This window comes from Lathamus discolor, chromosome 1 (genome assembly GCF_037157495.1).
Source record: "Lathamus discolor isolate bLatDis1 chromosome 1, bLatDis1.hap1, whole genome shotgun sequence".
In the NCBI taxonomy this organism is placed as follows: domain Eukaryota; kingdom Metazoa; phylum Chordata; class Aves; order Psittaciformes; family Psittacidae; genus Lathamus; species Lathamus discolor.
Window position 1 is genome coordinate 17,847,863 of NC_088884.1, and position 19,910 is coordinate 17,867,772.

General features: G+C 40.8%; 1 protein-coding gene across 4 annotated transcripts in view; it reads right to left on the reverse strand.

Moving 5' to 3' along the window:
* Window positions 1-8,544, reverse strand: part of CTTNBP2 (cortactin binding protein 2) — an 87,216-nt gene extending 78,672 nt beyond the window's left edge. For 2 of the 4 annotated variants that reach the window (XR_010608208.1, XR_010608207.1), the window contains exon 1: window positions 8,334-8,544. Coding sequence is in view for 1 of the 4 variants with exons in the window: in XM_065659818.1 (XP_065515890.1) it covers window positions 8,334-8,402 (69 nt within the window). In the remaining 3 variants the exon portion in view is untranslated. The remainder of the gene's footprint in view (window positions 1-8,333) is intronic. The other 2 variants (XR_010608199.1, XM_065659818.1) reach the window with 2 other exon arrangements.
* Between the last annotated feature and the right edge of the window lie 11,366 nt (window positions 8,545-19,910).

Consider the following 19,910-nt stretch of genomic DNA (forward strand, 5'->3'; position numbering starts at 1 on the left):
CAACAATGGATGCTTTGAAATCAGTACCAGAGCAAGACAAGCACACAATGATACTGCCCAGAAATACTCTCCCAGCCCCCAGCAATTTTCAGCTTATATACCTTCGAGCCAAAAATTGTGATTTTTCATGTACCAGCCCTTGGCTGACATACCCATTGTGAAATTGTCCCATTGCTTTTTGAATCTTTATGTCACATTAGTATCCACAACATTCCACAGCACAACTACACAGCTTGTGAAAAACCACCAGCTTTGCTGTCAGGCTGACATCAGCTACATGTTTGATGCCTTCTGATTTATTAAGCACAGAAAACATAATCTATTATTACCCACATTCTCTATGTACAAATTCTGTCAGACATGTCTTCATGTACATACAAAGAATTCCCTCAAACTGATGTCCAAAATCAACCAGAAATGACACACAAGCAGAAAAAGTGAAATAAAGAATTTAAAAGCTTTCAGGATGAAAGAGAAGTCCACCATTTTTCAAGGCTTGTTCAGGAATAAATTTATGCCCACTGAGGCTTTCTAATCATTCTTTAACCAACAAATTCCCAAGCTGGAATGACCACTTTATTCCAGAACATTAAGGACACCTTTGGTTTGTTCACTATGGATAAACAACCTTGAATCCCCTCACACAGGGTTAGAGCATGCATCGCAGTTGCTGAAGAAGCTACCACACCTTCCCTCCATGCACATCTCTGAATCAGTGCTTATGGAGCTCCAATGTAGCTTACCCTAAGTGGACCAAAATACATAGTTTAAGGATTTAATATATTTTCCAGCACAATTTTAAAAATATTTTTAAGATTCAATTTGATAAAGCATATGATGAAATGAAAGTATTCTTCCTCTTAAACATTCCCTGCCACCTTCTGGGGATCAAGATGTCAGTCATGGCAGGTTTGCCAGAAGTGCTTATTTCAAATGGAGCACTGTTTGCCTAAGTTACAGAGAAAACTTGTTTAGATTTAGAAAAGTAAACTTCATAATATCTTCCACTGGAGCAGTAAGTCTTAAGATTGCCAGAAAAACTGAAGACTGCATTAGCAGCTCATGGCTTATCTGTCATCTGGGGTTTAGCTACAATACCTCTGTTGAAGTGCCACGCTGGAACAATTTAACCAACTTAACAACTATGTAACAGTCATCCATTATATTGGTTTCATAACAGGGATATATTAATATGTTGCCCCAGGGTGACACTTGGCATACACAACCAAAGCATAAGAGAATTATTTTTTCCCTCTACCTCTTTTGGATTTTGAAGTGTCTGGTTTATCTGATTTATAAGAATAAAGAATGTGAAAAAGACTACAACTTCAGTCCTCTGTGTCTCTAAGCCTCCACATGTTATTTTTCAGATCAGTTTTATGAGGGGGGTGTGTTGCCTGGCAGCAAGTGCACTGACAATAGAACAAACAGCTAATTAGCTAAAACTCATTCAACTACCTGTGGAGGCATTGCAAAAGGAGTATGGGCAAAATGATAACCTGCACTGCTGATGATTAAAAGGTCTACCATGAATCAAAAAGAAGACAAAAACAGCTCTTCTGAACAAGAGAAGAATGACTTGGGACAGTAGTGATCAAAGTGGACAGACATTCTTCCACCTCTATCATCTTTGGAAAAGACAGTAACAGGATGAAATTGCAAGGTAAAGAAGAGGCAGGGGAACACAGCATAGCAATTTAGAGCAGAGACGGTTAAAATCTTTAGGATTCAAAAAGAAAAAAAAGAAAAAAAAATCTTGTGAGGGAGTGGCAATGTCAATACTTTGATTCTGCTGACCCAACCCACTTGCTAGTACTGGCAGTACTGGCAACTTAATGAACTAAAAGCGCTGTTCATTGTGCTACCACAGCAGCTGTTACAAACTCTGCTGTCTTCAGCTGAAGTCTGAATAGGTAAAGTATAAAAGACACAGCTTCATGTATTTCCTAAGCAGAACAGAAGCAAAAAACATCTTAGCTGCAGATTAACCGTAAAGACCATGGAAAACAAGTTCCTTCCTCCTCGGAAAGCAGCTACATAACCTTTTTACAGATGGAGCTGGAAACCCAGGAACTGGGAAAGAAACCTGTAGAGCATAATTGAGGGCTGAAGTCAAAAGGTAGGGATGAGGAAAAGAGTATAAAAATGGTGTATGGGAAATACATATGGAAAAGCTGTAAAAAAAGGCCCTTTCAGGAAAAGGAAAGGTACATATCTACGTTTGTTGCATATTCTATATTGAGGTCCCATTAAATACAACAATCCTCTTGAGGATTCACAAAGTAGACTTCCAAGATGAGATTCTAAAAATAAAATGTTAGCTACTACTTATTAGGTTATACAAAGTAAACTTTTAACATCATGAGGTCTCACATCTGTCAGATCTGTGGAAAAACTACACCAGGGAAACACAGCCCTGATTCATATGTTTTACAACACTGAATATGTCCCCCAGATACAACTCATCTGACAAAATATAAAAGATCTGTTTTGATTAATTCTAATTAGTTGCCTAAATTCTATTTAGTTGGCTAATTCTATTAGTAGTTGCCTACTACATAGAAGTATCTAGTGTGATTTAAAATGTCTAAGGGATCAGAGATATCTTTTGGGGACAGGAAGATATGGCAGAGGATTTAGGAGAATCATCCATGCCATCTGGACAGGTAGCAGAAGGCCAGCAGGGATATATGGACCACTAAAGGAAGTCCTCAAGAGAGGACTAAGACACCTAAAGGTAGATGTGAGCTATGTAAGCTAGGTACCTAATGCCCCTTTATTTCCAACAGATCAGCCCAGTCAAAACAGTCAACTATTCAGCTAACCAGCCACTAGAACTATTTACTCATGGCCTCCCTGAAAGTAACAGGTTATTAAACGCTGTGCATACATGCAGACACCTAAATCTAAGTGCCTTGAACCCCACCCATACCTCCAAGAGTCAGCTGCCTAAATCACTTCACTCAAAACCAGAAAATCTCAGAAACACCTTTGTAGAAAGACTTTACTCCTTCTAACCACTTGCTTCACTCCACCAACTATAAAAGGAAGTTTCAAGACCTAGCTCAACATAAACATGGGTATGTGGTCAAATAAATCCTAACCTTTTTCTAATAAAGAACACTCTGAAAACAGAAAGAGTGTTAAAAGAAGTAGTTATAACATCCATACAGTATTCGTGAATACTTCAGGGAAACCCACAATTTATTGCTTTGGCTGTGGAAGGTTTGTTCTTTAGCCTGAAACCAGGGTAAGCACCTGTGAAGCCATGCCTCTCCAGAAATTATCTAATACAAAAACACACGTCCTTTTCCTACCTTACCCAAGATATACTTAAGATGTGACCTATAGGAATGTTTTGGCAACAGGAACAAATACAAAGGCACAGAAATATCTTTCAAGCCAAAAGCAATGCTGTGGAACTTTTATGTCACCTAAGGCCAAGTTTCCTTGCTGAAGAGAGTTATCATCTGATGTTAACATCCAAGACTTACATAAATTTCATACAATCATATCTGAGGGATCATGAGGGGACTGTACATACATTTAATTATGCCTATCCATTAGCTCAATTACTTTTATTGGATTGTTCATCACATTAAGTTACCTGCTTTTTCTGACGTCCTTTTTTCCAAGCACAGCTCCATTGCTTTCTGGGTTTTTCAATGGTTTTCTTTAAAAGGTATGGGGGAGGTTTTGTTTAGTTATTGTGGGGTTTTTTTTTGGCTTGAGCAAACTGCAAAACTTTTAACAGCTTCCACATTAACCATAAATATACCTCAAAACTGGAATATTTATTTTGGAAGTAAGAAAACACAGCCCCCGACCCCTCTGAAATTAGTAAGATACTGACCTTTACATACACCCAGATACTGTCACAGCTGTTAAAACATGCTTGCAATCTATTAACAACCACAAAGGTACTTAGTCATTTTTTTATTTCAGTGCAAGTTAGGTAACTAAGTCCTTTGTATGGATCTAGGCCCACAACCCTTCAATAACCAAGTTTAAACAATTAACAGGCAATGTCTATTCAGAAAGTCACTCTCGTAAGTCACTTCTAAGGCAAACAGTACATTAACAGATCCAGGTACAGGTAGACACTTTTGAAGCTATCTTTAGAAGTTTTCCAGAAGCTATCTTTTATACCTTACCCTATCCTACAATAGAACCAAAAATCAATGCCCAAGAAAGCATTATTTCACATACCATAGAGGCAGTACCTCTTTCCTAAGCCTACTTGACACCTTCCTGTTTACATATTCCAGGATTACACAGGTATTGTCAATCAACTGATCCCCGTCTTGGGTGGCAAACCTCAAACTGTTATCTTCCCAAGCTCTGTTGTTCCCATCCCAATTTCCATCTCTGTTCCTATCCTGCCATATCATCTCTGAGGCCAAAGCAATGCTTATACAAATAAAGCCACAGCAGTTAGGAAAAAAACAGGACGTACTGCCTCCTACAGATGTACGTCCACACATCTGGCTCATAACATTGCTTCTCTGCACTTCACTTTTATTGTCAGACATTGTGAACAAGTCCCCATTTTGAAGAGAAAGAGACATTCACAAAGTGGACTATGTTCAGTGGCTTTATCTTATCCTCTGAAACCTCCACAACAAAGGGAGAGGCCATGCTGCAGGATGTGAAGTAGAAGGCACAGAAAAGGCAATGCTGTAGTTTGAACTAGGGGGAGAAGAAGCAGAAGAGAGGTCTGAAGTGTATCACTGCCAGACGGATCAAGAGATCAAGACCCATCTCTCATCACAGAGGAGCAATGGGACTAAACTGGACAGAACTGTGCTCTGCATCTCACCTACATGTTGAAACATCACATCAGCACTGCAAATCTGACTAGATGAAAATAACTTCTCTGAATAATAATGCTACACTGAGAACTTGTACTCAGACGAGGACAGGGGTAGTTAACTCAAGTCCTTTTGCAAGTAACCCTTTTCCATGATATAATCCCTTGCTCTTCAAGGGTTGTGTCTCATTTTGCTACTTGCAATATTTTTCAGGAAAGAATCTATTGGAATCAGTTTGAAAGCCAACTGATCTAAATCAGCCTGCATAATTGATTTGACCAAACCATTATTTAACATTTCACAATATTGACCAGAATGGCAGTTCTGCTACAAACATTCCTGCAGATCGATAGATAGCGAATATACTGAGCTGAGCATAAAATCCTACACAATGTCACCACAAAATGTCCTGGAATTTCTCTCCATTTATCTTTTTTTTTTTTTTTTATATTGAGAGTTTTCTCCGTAGCGCAACTTTTTGGTACTGTTACGTGACCCACAGCAACCCAGACTGATCCTTTTGGGTATGCACATATTATTCTTAAAGAAATTTTAACTGATGAAGTAGCAAAATCCCTACTCACTTTAGAGGAGTCAAGATTTCACTCTACCAGTATCCCCTATATGTACAGCTTTACAGACAGCTGAAGGTACTCGCCTTCAGAGAAAAACAATGTTTATGCTTTTGATCGCTGGTCAAGCAAAACCAAACCCAGAAATCTTACTGAATCATTTTACCAAACTTCATGTTTACCATTTCAACAGCAAAAATAGGCTTTTCATAGGCTTTGTTAAAACTACACTGAAGTTGTGTGACAAGCTAGCCCTCTAAGTGCAGCAGACTGATGTTCAACGTTTCAACAAAAAGACTGTCAAACTGGATCATTTCTTGCTATTATATAATCATTATTGATAGACATTATGCAGATGGAAGTCATTCAAAGACAATTTAAAATACACACATATGTTTTCTCTCAATACTAGTCCAAATTGCATCCACACAATTTCACTGCTTCAGTGCAATCAAGCTGTGCAGGTATGAAAAAGGACCAGAACCACTCCCCTGCCATTTTCCCTTGTCATCCTTACCATGATTTTGTGGGAAAGAAGTGGTGGGCTTACCAAATGCTGTGTTTCATCCAAGGAAACTCAGAATGACAAGATTATCAGCTCTGCTTCTAAATGTAACACACTACAGAACAGTCCAGGCTTTTTCAGTCAAATTCCCTGGTGAATGTAAAAAAAGGAGGGAGGGAGGAACTTTTCTACAGTGCTTCTAAAAGCAGAAAAAAAAAAAAAAAGAAGAAGAAAAAAAAGTTGGGGTTTTTTTAGGGTTTGTTTTTTTTTTTACTGTGTGTACCAAGATGTAATAACAGCATTCAGTATCAAGAAACCCTACTGTATCATCCTGTGTTACACATGCCCTGCTTATGCCATGAAATCTACACACTAAAATATTACTATTACAAATACTGTTCTTGCAGGTCTTTACTGCACGATTTCTGCAACCAGAATTCTGAGAACTGAAAAAAAAAAGAAAAAACCTGAAACTGTACCAAAACCAGTATTTTGGTCTAATCTGTAGTTTAGCGTAACTTACAGTCACCTGGATGCTTACTGTCATCTTAAAAGTAAGCATGATGATTCAATTCGTAATTCTGTATCTTGAGATTAAAGACAGAAAATAAGCTTTTCATACTAACCCTTCAAAAGGAATATTGCAGAATTGTATAAATACAATTTTTAAATCTTTTCATTATACAGAGGAGTTCTTTTTACTTTCCTGTACAAGAGATAAAAATGAAATCAACAATACATTTATAATGGCAAGGAAAAAAGGTTAAAAGGAATATTAAATATTTAATGACTGAAGGTAAATTAAAGTAATAGCTTAATAAATATCTCACTATCGCTTAAGCCATTACTTTTGTTAGGGAGCAACACACAGGTTATTTCCTAGCACCTCTTCAGTTTTAAAAACATTTTAAAAGCAGCGTGGAGCTATCACTCCTACCTTCCACTGTGAGAATAATAAATTGCATGTGTGGCTTAGGCTGCACTGCCTAACAGGACAATATTGGTGTGCTACTTGATTATGAGCTACTTGTTTGCACTTTTCAATCTGAAACCTAAGGCAGTAATAATGTGAGTATATTAAAGAATTTAGCATAAATATATCTTACTCAAAACTACGGCTCTAAAGCATTAGTCTGTTTTTATGAATCATATTTATTATGGATATGTCATTGTTTTAAAAGACAGTGATGTTATAAATATTCACTGCATGAGGTTTAGGTTTTTTAAGTACAACTCAATTTCCACAACACTGCAGAAGTTGTAAGTGCACAGCTGGAACAGGGTTTCACGTAAGAATTAGTGCCTGTTTGAAAGAAAACAATAATAAAAAAGGCCAGCAATAACCTCAGTTTCACAGATACTAGTATCTCCTTTCTTCGGGGGCCATCACCTCCAGAAACGATGCCAAGCAAGACGTACACCACTGTGGTTTTACTGCCCTAAACTTTGCATGTCGAGCACTCGCAGCACTCTCACGACGGCTGCCAACCAAGCGACTGATACGGGCTGCTTCGCCCCGATCGGTGCCGGCGGGGTCTGACCGCTCCGCGCCTTTGATTAGAGGGGGGCTGCGGGGCCTAGGGCTCTGCCACAACCGGGCTGAGGAGCTGGGGGCCCGCCACCGCTGCGGGTGGCCCGAGGGGGGTGACTCTGCCGCCCGGCTCGGCAAGGGCAGCCGCCGCCCGACACCGTTTGAACGGCGAACGGCTAACAGCTAACGCCCCACCGCAATCCCTCCGCCTCCCCAGGCGCCTCACCCACCCGCAGAGCAAACACGCAGGGAGCGCGGGTTCTGCTCGGCTTTTGCGTGGATTTTAAGCGGGGAGCCAGAACCCGCCCGTAGGTCTCCACACACCGGCGGTCTGGGCGGGGACAGCAGGGGAAAAGACGCTGCCCCAGCGCCCAGAACGCCACACGGGGAAAGGAAGGAGGGAGCGAGCTCCTTGCGGGCCCAGCACAGGGTTAAAGATCAACGCCCCCCCGGCTGCGGTCTGACAGGTCCCACCGCCGCGGCCGCCGTCACCGCCTCAGCCCGCCCGCAAAGACCCGGCTCAGCCACCCTCGCCGCGGCAAGCGGCGGGAAAAGGCGGGTGGGCGTGAGGGAGGCGAGACCGGCAAGCGGACCCCGCTCCGTGCCCCTTGCAGGCGGCGCACGAAGGGGCAGCGGGAAGGAACAATGGGGAGAGAACCCGCAGCCCCCGCGGAGGGTAATAAGGAGGCCAGCAGGGAGGGAGACCCCACGTCCCTCTCTCTTCATCCCCGGGGCGGGACGGGGCTCGGATGCGGGTCCCACCACAGCCGAGTCTCGTCCCGCCCCGGGGGAGAAGGAGGGCGGAGGGTCGGAGCGGGAAAGGCAGGTCTCCGGGCGCCGCTTCATCTCATCCCCACAGCAGCTATCCTCGCCTCGGCTGGGTCGACCCCCTCCCCTCCCGGCAAGCCTGTTACCGCTGCCGTGGCCGCCGAGTCCTCCCGCCCGCCAGAGCTCGGCTCGCTGCTCGCGCCCTCCGTCGCCATCTTCCCGCTGTAACGGCTCCGGCGCGGAGAGCGGCGCGGAGCCGAGTGGCGGCAGCCGCCGCCACCAGGCGCTTAACCCCCTCCCCGCCGGCAGTCGGGCCGCCGGCAGCGGGGGCGCTTAACTCATCCGGTGCCTCGCAGGCGGGGCTGCCGCAGCCGAGCCGCCCCCAGCGCTGGCTGAGGCGAGCGACTCCCGCCGGCGGGTGCTCGGATTTCCCCATTCATCCGCTCCCGGTCCGCCATAAGGCGGCTCGGAGCCCGGCGGAGGAGGGGAGTGGGACCCTGCCGGGGGCTGCGGCGTGCCGTGGTGGCTGAGGGGAGCGCCTCCACGCAGGCACCGCTCTACTCCCGAGCTTGGGAGCAGGAGAATGAAAGAAAGGGTTGTGGAGGGGGCGATAAAAAAAATAAAGGGTTTTTATAGTGGGCTTGGCTCACCTGATCGGTGAGGTGTTTAAACCGGCTGAAGCCGTTGAAGGATAGGCATCTGTTTACCTCGTTCCTTCCATAGGGATGCTAACACAGTCACCTCTTCCTTCCCGACACCCGCTGAGGGGCTGGGGGAGAACATTTCTGTCACCAGTCCGTGGTTACTGACTTATTTTAAAGGCAGGGGGACTTCAGAGCCTGTGTGGGGGTAGACCATTTTCCAGGCCCAATGCTTCAGCATGCTACAGCCCGCAGCCCACCTTGGCCTGGGGCCGCCCTTTGCCGTTCCAAGCTGGTACCGAAGCCAAAGCCTGTTCTAACTCCTCCAGAGGAAGGTTTGGGCTGCTGAGCTGAAGCTGCCACTACATAGGCTAAATGTTTCCCCTGGAGAACTCCATCTGTGCCATGCTTCCTGCCTCCAGGGGGATGATCCTGAAGGTCCCACTGCTTCCCCTCCACAGTGGAAGCCTGCCTGGTGAGCTATACACTGAGATCAAATCCAAATGTACCCTTCTCTGGAACCCACTTAAATCCATCCTGAGCTGAATTTGCAACACTGTTTACTCTGCAGCCACATCAAACTTGCACCAAGGGCAGGCTCATCTGAGCCTTGCTAGTCTCCTCGTTTCACAGGGCTGTGTCAGGTCTAGGTTTGTGCTGAACTCCCTTGGCACCGCAACCAGACAGAAATGGGCCAATACCTTCCCTAGATCAAAGACAGCAATGTTCTTCTAAGCACGCAGTACCTGAGGATGTGAGTGAAAACATGCATGAACTTTTTCCCCTTTACATTACCGGAAGGGGAACTGAAGGGCAATTAGTAGAATAAACTCCAACTGTAACACAAACGTACACTGAAAAAAGTGAGCAGAAGGCAGTGCACATCATCCATTACAGGGCACATAAAATCCAGTCAAACAGATGCTTTCTGAGTTTAGGGATTGTTTTTCCTTAAAAATCATCTAGCTCACCTCCTACTCAAACCTCACACTTTTTATAACCGTAGTGAGTGCTTGCATCCTTTCTGCTGCTGAAGCTGAGCAGCTCCATTGATGACACAGAGCTTAAAGCAACTTGTTTTTCTCAATTCCCAGTACTCTAATGCCATTTAATTGGTTGCTTGCTTACTTTCATGACAGCCAAGTACCATATATTACTCATAATAATTCATACAAATTTTGAAGAGTACCTGGTGCCTTGCCACCAGAAAACTCATGGAAATGTCTTTTGTTTCTTATGGGCTTCTTATGGGTATTTAATCTTCTCCAAAATGGTTTTAAACACTGATGTTCTTAACCTGGTTTGAAAATATATTTTCTGTTATTGAATCCTGTCTAACATTATCATTGCCAGTATTTTTCTGTTGAGTTAGAATCATCTGCTGACCATGACAGTTACTTAAGTGACTTTCTAACTGAGTTGACACAATGCATGCACACAACATACTGTGTAAGTACTATTTTTTAAATTCCATCCACATCACAGCAGTGGTGTAGCAAGGGCTGCACCATTTATCTCTTGCTCTGCTGAGATCATAAACTCTGGTTTAGCTGATATTTTATCAATTACCAACTGTACATTTATCAACATAACAATTAATATTAGATTAGTCATAGCTTTACATCTCAGACTTGAGAACTGATCTGTCTTTCCTCATCTGAAGATAAACCTAGGATGATTTCTGAGAGAGATGGCGGTGCTCAGATCTCAGCCAGCAAAAAATTAATAGGATAGATGGACCAGCAGCACTTCAGTTAAAAGCCTGTTCCTAGACAAGTAATATCCAAATGCTGGAAGCAGTTTGACCTGCTGTTGTGGTCAAAAGGATGACAGGCATGCTTTTGAAGCAAGAATGATCTATATTTATTCCTTATTCCATTAAATGGTCACAACATTTTGAAAATATTATTGATTTTTGTAATTCCATGAGCCTATACTGCACGTTTGTGTTTCTTCACTCACTCCACTAATGACAGCAACAAGACTCACTGTTGGCATGAGATCACTAAAATCCATATTAGACATTACCAGTTCCTACTGGGAGAGGATTGTCATGCTGCATAGCAATCAGCTGCATTGTCAGGGATGGTGGTAGGGCCCAAATGTTTCTGAGCTTTTGCTGCATGAAGAACACCTTTGGACTTAGTATCATCTTAACATTAGGAAATGTTTTTTTCCCTGATTGTTAGTATTGCATCACTGGAAAAGGTCTTACTTATTCTCTGGTTTGTTCCAGTATTTAAAGGGTGGCTATGAAAGCTGTGTAAACTCCCTTTGTACAAGGAGTCACATGGAAAAGGGGGAATGGGCACACATTACTCCTGGGGATATTCCAACTAGACACAAGTGGAAAAGATTTTCACAATGAGAGCAATCAGCCATTGGAATAGTCTCTCCAGGGAAGTGGTGGACAACCCCAGCACTGGACACTTCTAAGATTCAGCTGGACAGGGTGCTGGGACATGTAGATTAAGTCATGCTTTGTCTAGAAAGGTTGGATCAAATGATCCTAGAGGTCCCTGCCAACCTGATGTTCCATGATTCTTTGATACTATGATTCTGTGATACTATGTTTATGCTGCTGACATCCTCTCTCAGAACCGACTTTAAACCCTCAGCATCTACACACGTAATAAATGGGTTCAGAGAGAGGGACAGCATGACTTCATGACTGCTCCCATAGTGAACTGTCATTGCTATGACTGTACTTTAGTTCATGGCTAAGCCACAGCCATTCTAGGAGAAAAACCTGCCTGTGCTTTTACAGATAATTTTATCACTACTGTATGACAGAAGAATTGCTGTGCTTAGAGGAAGGTGCTCACTGTTTTACTACTAGCACATAGCTGGCAAACTGAATGCAATTAACTCTTCTCCTGCTGTTCCAGTTTTATTTGGCTCAAGTGACATAAAAGAAGGCCAAGCCTAGGAGTAGGCCTTACAACCGAGCTTTAAATATATTTTTTTCTATGATTAGAGGGCTGGCACATAGTGGTGGAATGTCCACACCTTACAGGATGCAGCTGCTGGACAGAATGGTGCTTATTCCCTCCATTAGCACACAACTGCTATGATAGAAAATGCATTCCTTGGCTTTACATTGGCAGGGAAACACACTGCTATATATCTAAATCATACAGTGTTTTGAGGCTTTATTGCCTTGCTAGTAACCATTTGCATGAAATAAAAAAAAATGTAAAATGGTATATTATTCACTCTTTTCTAAAAAATAAGCCTGCATCTGAATTTAAATCAGGCAGGAGACGCTGAAGTCCTAAGATAAATTTTTACAGAATATTGAGTATCTGAAAAAAAGTAATCAATCATTGTATCATCGCAATCTTTTCAAAGGTCACCCCAGTGATAACTTGAGACATTTGGGCCATCACCCTCATGTAGGACTTATCTAGTCAAGCCAAGCAACATAATTCAAATACTGCACTGATTATCTCTTCAGGGAGCTTTGGTCTTAGAGACCTATAAGCAGCACAGAGAGTTCTGATAACCATTAGATTGGGTTTTGTGAATAGGAGTTTGCTTTCTCTAGAAGATGGCACACCACTGTCTGGGTGAAATTCAATAGAAAAAAAATCAATATTCTAGAAGGCATGTTGGCTGTTTCTGAGAATGTTAAACTAACATCAAAAAGGAAGGTGAAAAGGATGTAAAAATCAAAGCCTTGAGAACAAAATGGAATTTCTAGTAGGCATCAACAGAAGAGATGCATTAATTGACTATGCACAAGGAGCACAGCTAATACATAAAAGGTGTTGGAATTGTTGATTTATGACCATAAATTCTAAAGTGCTGCATATTACTATAAGCTAGTAATCTGATCCACTTGACTGGAAAGTTGAAAACTGTCTATAATCTGCTTAGAAAAGCACTAGTGGATGAAAAGAAGGGAAAACACTATCAAAATAGACTGTTCTCTCTGTCAGCATTTCTGACATCTCAGGAAAGATTATTTGAATGTTTACGAATTGTGTTTTAATGTTTAAAACCTTAAAGGAAGTATTAGATAGAGCCTACTGCAAACCTCACTCATACTAAAGAACAAACCTCAAGATCATTAAGTATCTTTTACATAAAAAGAGAAAACTGGTATCACTGAGGCTCCACCTTGAATGACATCATTCTGCCAATAGTGTAACATTCTGGAAGTATCTAAAAATTACAGGTGACAATTCAGAAAGTTAACCTTGAGCAGGAAGATTCTGAATGAGACCTCATTGTAAGACATGAAGAGGGAAAGCTAGCTCCAACTGGAATCTAAAATTTGAGCATTTGCTGTGCCTAACTTTTAGGAATCTGAGCCCAGAATGGGATCCAGAAACTAAAAATGGGTACAGCCTATGAATTTGAAAAGTGGTTTTTAGAGAAGTCTTGCAGTCTGTGTTATGCAAAAACAAATGATCACACACTGATCTCTCTGGAACTAAAATCCATAAGCTTTTACTAGAGTATTAATATATTTCAAGTCTGTGCTGTAATGCCTGAAAACTGTGATATTTGATTGTTTTGCAAGTGTTTACCTACAAAGAAGAAAATTATAATTCTTTTGGTGTCAACGCAAAAAAAAAAGGGTACAGCTTCTTAAATACTGGAAAGGTATAGGATAGTTATCTGACTGAAAATGTATGAAAATATTCAGAAAAGCTAGAAGTCTTCTTATTCTTCTCTAGCACTCATCTTCTCATGGGTGCCAGTAAGGAATGTGAAGTTGATCTGCAAAGAGTTTGCTAACTGAAGCAATGGAGGTGCAGGAATCAAGAATTCTCAGTACCAGTTTCCCTGAGCTGGCATGATGCCTAATGTATTTTTAAAGGCATCAGCAGCTCCAGGCAAAAACCACTTTTTTTCTTTTTTTCTGGACATAAGAGAAATGCATGCTGCTGTGATCATATTGGCTGTAGTGGCAGGAGGCAGAGGAATTCATGCTGCAACTGCCAGACGTGGAAGAATTTGTTCCTTCACTGGCAGGAGTTATGTAGTGATCTGCAGTGCTGGGAAGTACACTCCTTATTTTGGAATTTAACTCTTTGCCCACAAATCACCACACCGTGAAATTATTTTTTTTTTTGCTGTGATTGTTAAATCACTTTATTTTTATTGCAGAAAATTTTTTCCTCCCCCCCTCCCCAGCCGCCCCCCTTTTTTTTTTTTATTTATTTGGGAAAGAATCCATTGATTGCTATCCCAACTGTTTCGGCATTTCTCTCTTTTCATTATGCAAAAGGTTCATTTTGAAATTTTCTTATGCTGCTGACATCCTATGAGAAAATTGGATCGCTAAATGCCCCCCCTGTAGGGATGAAGCTGTACCACTGCCAAAATGGACTTCTGCATCTCAGCAGAAACTCGTCTGGTATTGAAATGATAGTGCACACAGTGAAGGCTGCCCTCTCTGCCAAAGCTCAGATGCTGCTCTGAGAGCAAACTGTTGGAGCATTTCATGTGGACATTCAGCACAGGAAACAGCTTCAAGAAGACCTTTATTCTGTGATTGTAGAACTAAAATCTCAAGAGAGGTTAATCAATTCATTGCCAAGAAGTATCAGTTTCAGTAAGGTGGTAACTACCTTAGCACTTGGACTGCATTTCTATATGGGGACTTGGTAATGAAATGTTGTTTGTATCAAAGTGCTTCACTAGGGAGAAATTCCCTTGTTAATGGAATAAAACAGCTTTAATAGGTTGTTAGCTCCACCACTGACACCACAGAACCACAGCCCAGGAGAATTAGCTCCTTTGCTGCTGACAAAACCCAGAAAACGTTGTGCTGAGGAGTTAAATCCCTCCTGGAAAACAAACATTTGCTAGAATAAAGGAACAAATCTGCTTGCCTGTAGGAAAGTGATGCACTTTCTTACTGATGCAATTCAACTTTTGCAATGTCATGGTTTTTACACTCTCAAAGTTAAAAATAATTCTGTGAAAAGGCAAGAGATCTGAGAGTGTGTGTTCCGTAAAATGAACTAATGTGAACATCTTGCCAAGACTCACAGTGATCTGAACTAAAGACCAGCAACTCATGTAAGTCTGTGGTTGAAGTTTGTGGGAACACAAGTGCTGATGAATGGTTCAATCAGGAAAAAAAAAAATCATAAGCAATAAAGGCAAAATTGTAATTCATGTGGCATTCAGTATATGTGCAAAACTCACTAATTTGCATGTAAATGAGACAGACAGATGAAAAGCAAAGAGCAGTATGGAGATAACCCTGTCTAGTCTTCCCTGTCAAACACAAGCACCTTTCAATGTACAACTGCACTGAAGTCTTTAAATCAGAGATTAGGGATTCTGGCTTTGGTGTGCCATTTAAATTCTGAATATCCATAAGATTATCTTTCATTAGAATTTTGCTCAGCATGTTCCTCAAGATTGAGATGTTTTACACTGTAATTTAGATTGTATGGGACTTTGGTCCTCAATGTATCGTTTGCTGGGAATTAAGAGGGAATGAAATTAAAAAAAAAAAACGAGTATGAACCAGCTGTGTTGTAAAACCAGAAAGAGTGCTTAGTATCCTGAGTTTCATCCACTCTTAACGAATGCTGGGGGCTCTCCTGCCTTCTGTGCCTTGACAGTTTCCTCTGAGATTTCAGGATGGGGAGTGAATATAAAACCAAAGCTCTACAGAACACATGCTGCAGCCAGAAATCTGTATGAATATAATGACTTTACAAATCATCTCAAAAGACTGAATAATCTTCCTGCTGGACAAAGGCAGAAAAAAGGAAAGTCAGTGGATTTGGAATGAAGAATGTTTACATAATATTTGATCTTTGTTATTTTAAAACAGCTACAAAATATGATTCATAGAAACAGAGGACTGGATTATCAATCAGTTAATCTAACCTCTTCCAGATCTTAGCAAACATATTGCACAGTTCTGACAATAAAATGATTACTTTAAAACCATAATTTTTGCTGTATCTTTTCTGTTCAAATAATCCTGAATGTGTTGGCTTAAAACTGTATGAATTGTGCATTATTTATGACAAAATTAAATATGTCCCAATTTTGGTAAATTTTCCTTAAGGACTATCAAATAACATAATTTCAATGTAAAAACAAAGATAAAAGAAAGCTTAGTAACTTGCAAAGGCCCACAGAACAGTCCAGAAACTGTACCTGAGAAAGGAAACACTGGAAAACTGGTTTCCAGCCTCTTGCTCTTATTGAAGTGACCATCTGAGTAAATATATACTTTAATGAAACGAGATTTAGATGTTCTTGTGCCAAGATAAAGAGATTACACTGGAAATGAACTGGCACTTAAAAAAAAATGGCACTATCAGAAAGGAATGCTTTCACTCCTGAGAAAGACTGCATTTCGGTGAAATTTGTTCTACTCTCCACTGTATATACCACTGAGATACAAAAGTATTTGTACAATAACACTACACAGCCCTAGTCCTCTTTTAAATTTAATGTATAGTTTGTCCATAAAACCAGATGATAATAAAAAAAACGAACTGTGTCACAGAGGGGAGTCTATTCTAATTAGAAGTAGAAATGAAACCACAGAAATACACCTCATTTGGAAACAAGGCTTCATTATTGGAGGATAACAAGAGGACAGTGGTTGTATTTCTGATCATAAAAGGTATCCGGAAGTACAAAGAAATCCACATATGCAGCATTTGGCTCCTGTTTAGCCTCTGAGAAGGCTTTTTAGACATGAAACCTCTAAAGGGAGATTTGTTTTGCAGAGATCACTCCACAAACAACCAGAGCAGAGCAGCAGCCTAGAACAAAGCTGCTTCTCCCCCATGGTGGTACAAAAGGATCGCTCTCCTGCTTTTATTTGAGGCCCTCTAGGAAGCCTACGGGATGCTGGTTGCTAGGCAACACCCAAAGCAATGGTGTTTATAGCATTAGGTATTAATTATTGTCATGGGCCTTTTCCACAGAAAATCCTGAAAATATACAATTAGACACGTCACAGGATAAGTCAGTTTGCATTCTGATGGACAAGCATTATTATTCTGCAGAAAATTCAGAATTTGATAAATTGTTCAAAGGTGACTTTGCCAAACCTAATATTTTCTTTCTGTTGTGCTGTATTTTTGTAATTGCAGCAGGGGGATTTGAGCAACACTATGGTTACAGTAACCTGCTTAAAGGTTCTGAACTAGAATATAATTTGCTTCATTTGTGCCTCTGATTAAAGTGCGTAGCCCTAAACTGATCCTTACCAGCTCTTTATTTTGAGTTCAGCTCAGTAGCTGAGCAAAAAAACTCAAGCCTTGGAATATGAATATGAAAGCTATAAAATGAAGCATTTAATAGCAGCTGCATGTTGCAACACGGAAGTAGAAACAAACAACAAATTAAATCTTGTGAAAGAGGCAAGGTTTAGTCTGGTAGTGTTGTCTTTGAGATAAATTGCTTCATATCATTCATGACACTGGCTTGTATTTATGAGAAAGGAGAACTGCTCTTCGTTCTCTAGCATTGCCCACCGTATTAATCATCACTAGCGTAATGGGATGTGCACATGGTACATTCCACTTTTAAGGGGATGTTTACACTGTATGAGACAGGTTATACCTGCTGAAATTAATTGGGGAAGCCAAGAAGAGACTCCATTAGTGCAAAGAAAATTGGAATTAATGCTAAATCAAGCCATTACCAACAGTGAAAACATAACCAACAAACTTCTGTGAAGCGACAGAAACAAAATGTAACCAGCACTAAAGCAAACAGATTACTGTCTCAGCACATAAATTGAGTAATAAGAAAACTAGAGAAAGGGATTATTAGACTTTTATCAATTACTGGAAGAGAAAAAGTGCTAATAATTTTCTCGTTGAAGAAAGATGAGACTGTGGATGGCACAGGCTCAAGGAGACATTGACAAGAGGTTGCATCACTGAAAGTCTTTGTACTTACAAGGATGCCTTTTCTTAACATCTTGAATACACTAATATTTGTGCAGAGGGAGAGTGGAATGCAGCAAAGGGAACTGGAAGTCCTTTGGATTGTCCTGCCTGCAGATGAGGCACATGATAGAGGGTGAAGCTTCTGTCCTGTTTCCTGAGTCATGTCTCTTTAGATAGATATGGGGCAGAAAAGTGTCATGAATGCTGATGTCTGACAGTTTGCCTCAGGATGCTCCAGAAACTGGAACACTAGTCAGACTGTTAGTATGCTTCTTCAAATGTCCAAAGATCATGCTAGTGAGCAAAATTATCAGGCAGGCAACAAAACTAATAAAATCAGAAAAACTCTGAACCTGTCTTCTTCCAGTAGGCAGTGAAGAGTCTGGACATTCAGTTTTGATTAAATGGGGGCAGAGAGCATGAATATTTCACAGCTGTCTCCATAGCCATTCTCAGTTCCAAAATATGACTGGCCAGTTGTTGAGGCAGCTGCCTGATTTTCTTTTCACTGCTTCCAACTGGAAAGGTATGAGGAGCAGTCATTTTGATGCACACACAGGTGAGACAAACTTACTATCCCTTGGCCATTTATAGTGACAAATATTCGTTCATGAAAGCTAGGAGAACATTTTTTGAATCCTGTTTTCCAATTTTTGAATCCTGCTTTTCCAAGCACAGCATCTTACCAATAGCACGTATACTTTTTAACAAACTGGTATGTTAGGGAAATCAGTTATTTAAAAAAAAAAAAAAAAGAAAAGATTGTTCCACAAAAACATGCTACAAGCATAGAAATGTATAAATTATATTATTCGTCTTGAAAAAGTAAACTAGCATACTGTAATTTTATAATGAATGTATGTTGATAAACTTCATATTGTTGAAACATTTGTCATATGGAATATCTTTCTATCTAGCAGAGATTTTCCTTTGGTAGTGCTTCCAAAGCAGGTGGATTTGCCTAGTTCTGAGGAGCCAGGATGTACTGCATAATGGCAACCACAAATTTCAGGATGGCTCAGGATATGTGTCTGTGCTAGAGCCTAACCAATACATTTGTTTATGTGACAGAATTCATACGACAACCTCCAAACAAGCGTGACTCACATCCTGCCTTGTTTATAATATTGATTTTTGAGTACCTGCTGCAATCTTATGAATGTTTATAACCCCCTCCTCCTCTTTTCCTGATAATCTGTTTGATCACTGTATTTGTCTTTTCTCCCACTTGTCTGATTTGAAAACATTAGATAAAAATAGAAATGTGCTGTATATTTATGTTCTCTGGGTTTTCTACATTTTGAGGTGTAGCTATATAACTTTTACTCCTCAGCATTTTTAGTCATTTGACACAGTGAATCATGGGCTTCAAGTTATTTATTTACTATTTTATATCTTCTTTACTTCCTTAATTTTTCTCATTAGAAATAGCTTAGATTTTAGATTTTTTAAATTATTATTTCATCAGAAGTTTTCCTGAGTCAGCTATTGTACTTAGTTACTGACTGAAACCTTCATCTCATTTCCACTTCAATGTTTGTCTGATGCTGTTATGCTTAATCCAGTTGGCTTCAGAAATATTTTCTCTCAGGCCCAGATCCACAAAGGCACCTGGGTCTCATTGCCCAGCAAGCTAGAATATAGCTTTGGAGGTGCCGGAATCCAACAGCAAAATCACCTCTGGTTAGGAATTCACTTGCAAAATGTAGGACGAGTCAGCAGTGAAAGGACTTTGCAAAATTCTGAAGCCTCAGTCCCACTTTCTGGATATATAGTCTAGAGAATCTGAACATGAGCTGTTCTAGGTGTAGAGTGATTTCAGCTTCTTTTTTACTCTTGAAATATGTCAGAATAAATTTGATAAAATTTCACATTTATTGGAGACCAGATCTTTGGCTGTTGTGTGAAATGAACAATCAAAAGAACGAAACAATGCCAGCGCACATCAGCTGCAGACCTGACCCCAACCTGCAATGTGCTTAAACCTGGTACAGTATTTTTCAGTGACATACTTAAAAAAAGAAAAAAAGCAGCCTATAAAAAATTTCAGTTCAGTGTTCCACAGCGCTGGGAAGTGAGATCTTAAACCTGTCCCCTCTAGTTCACTTTTTCTTACAGCTTTGCTGAAGATTATGCTGTTATTTAACAGAAAAACCCAGTCTTGCACAGTTTAGCCATCAAGATTGCAACT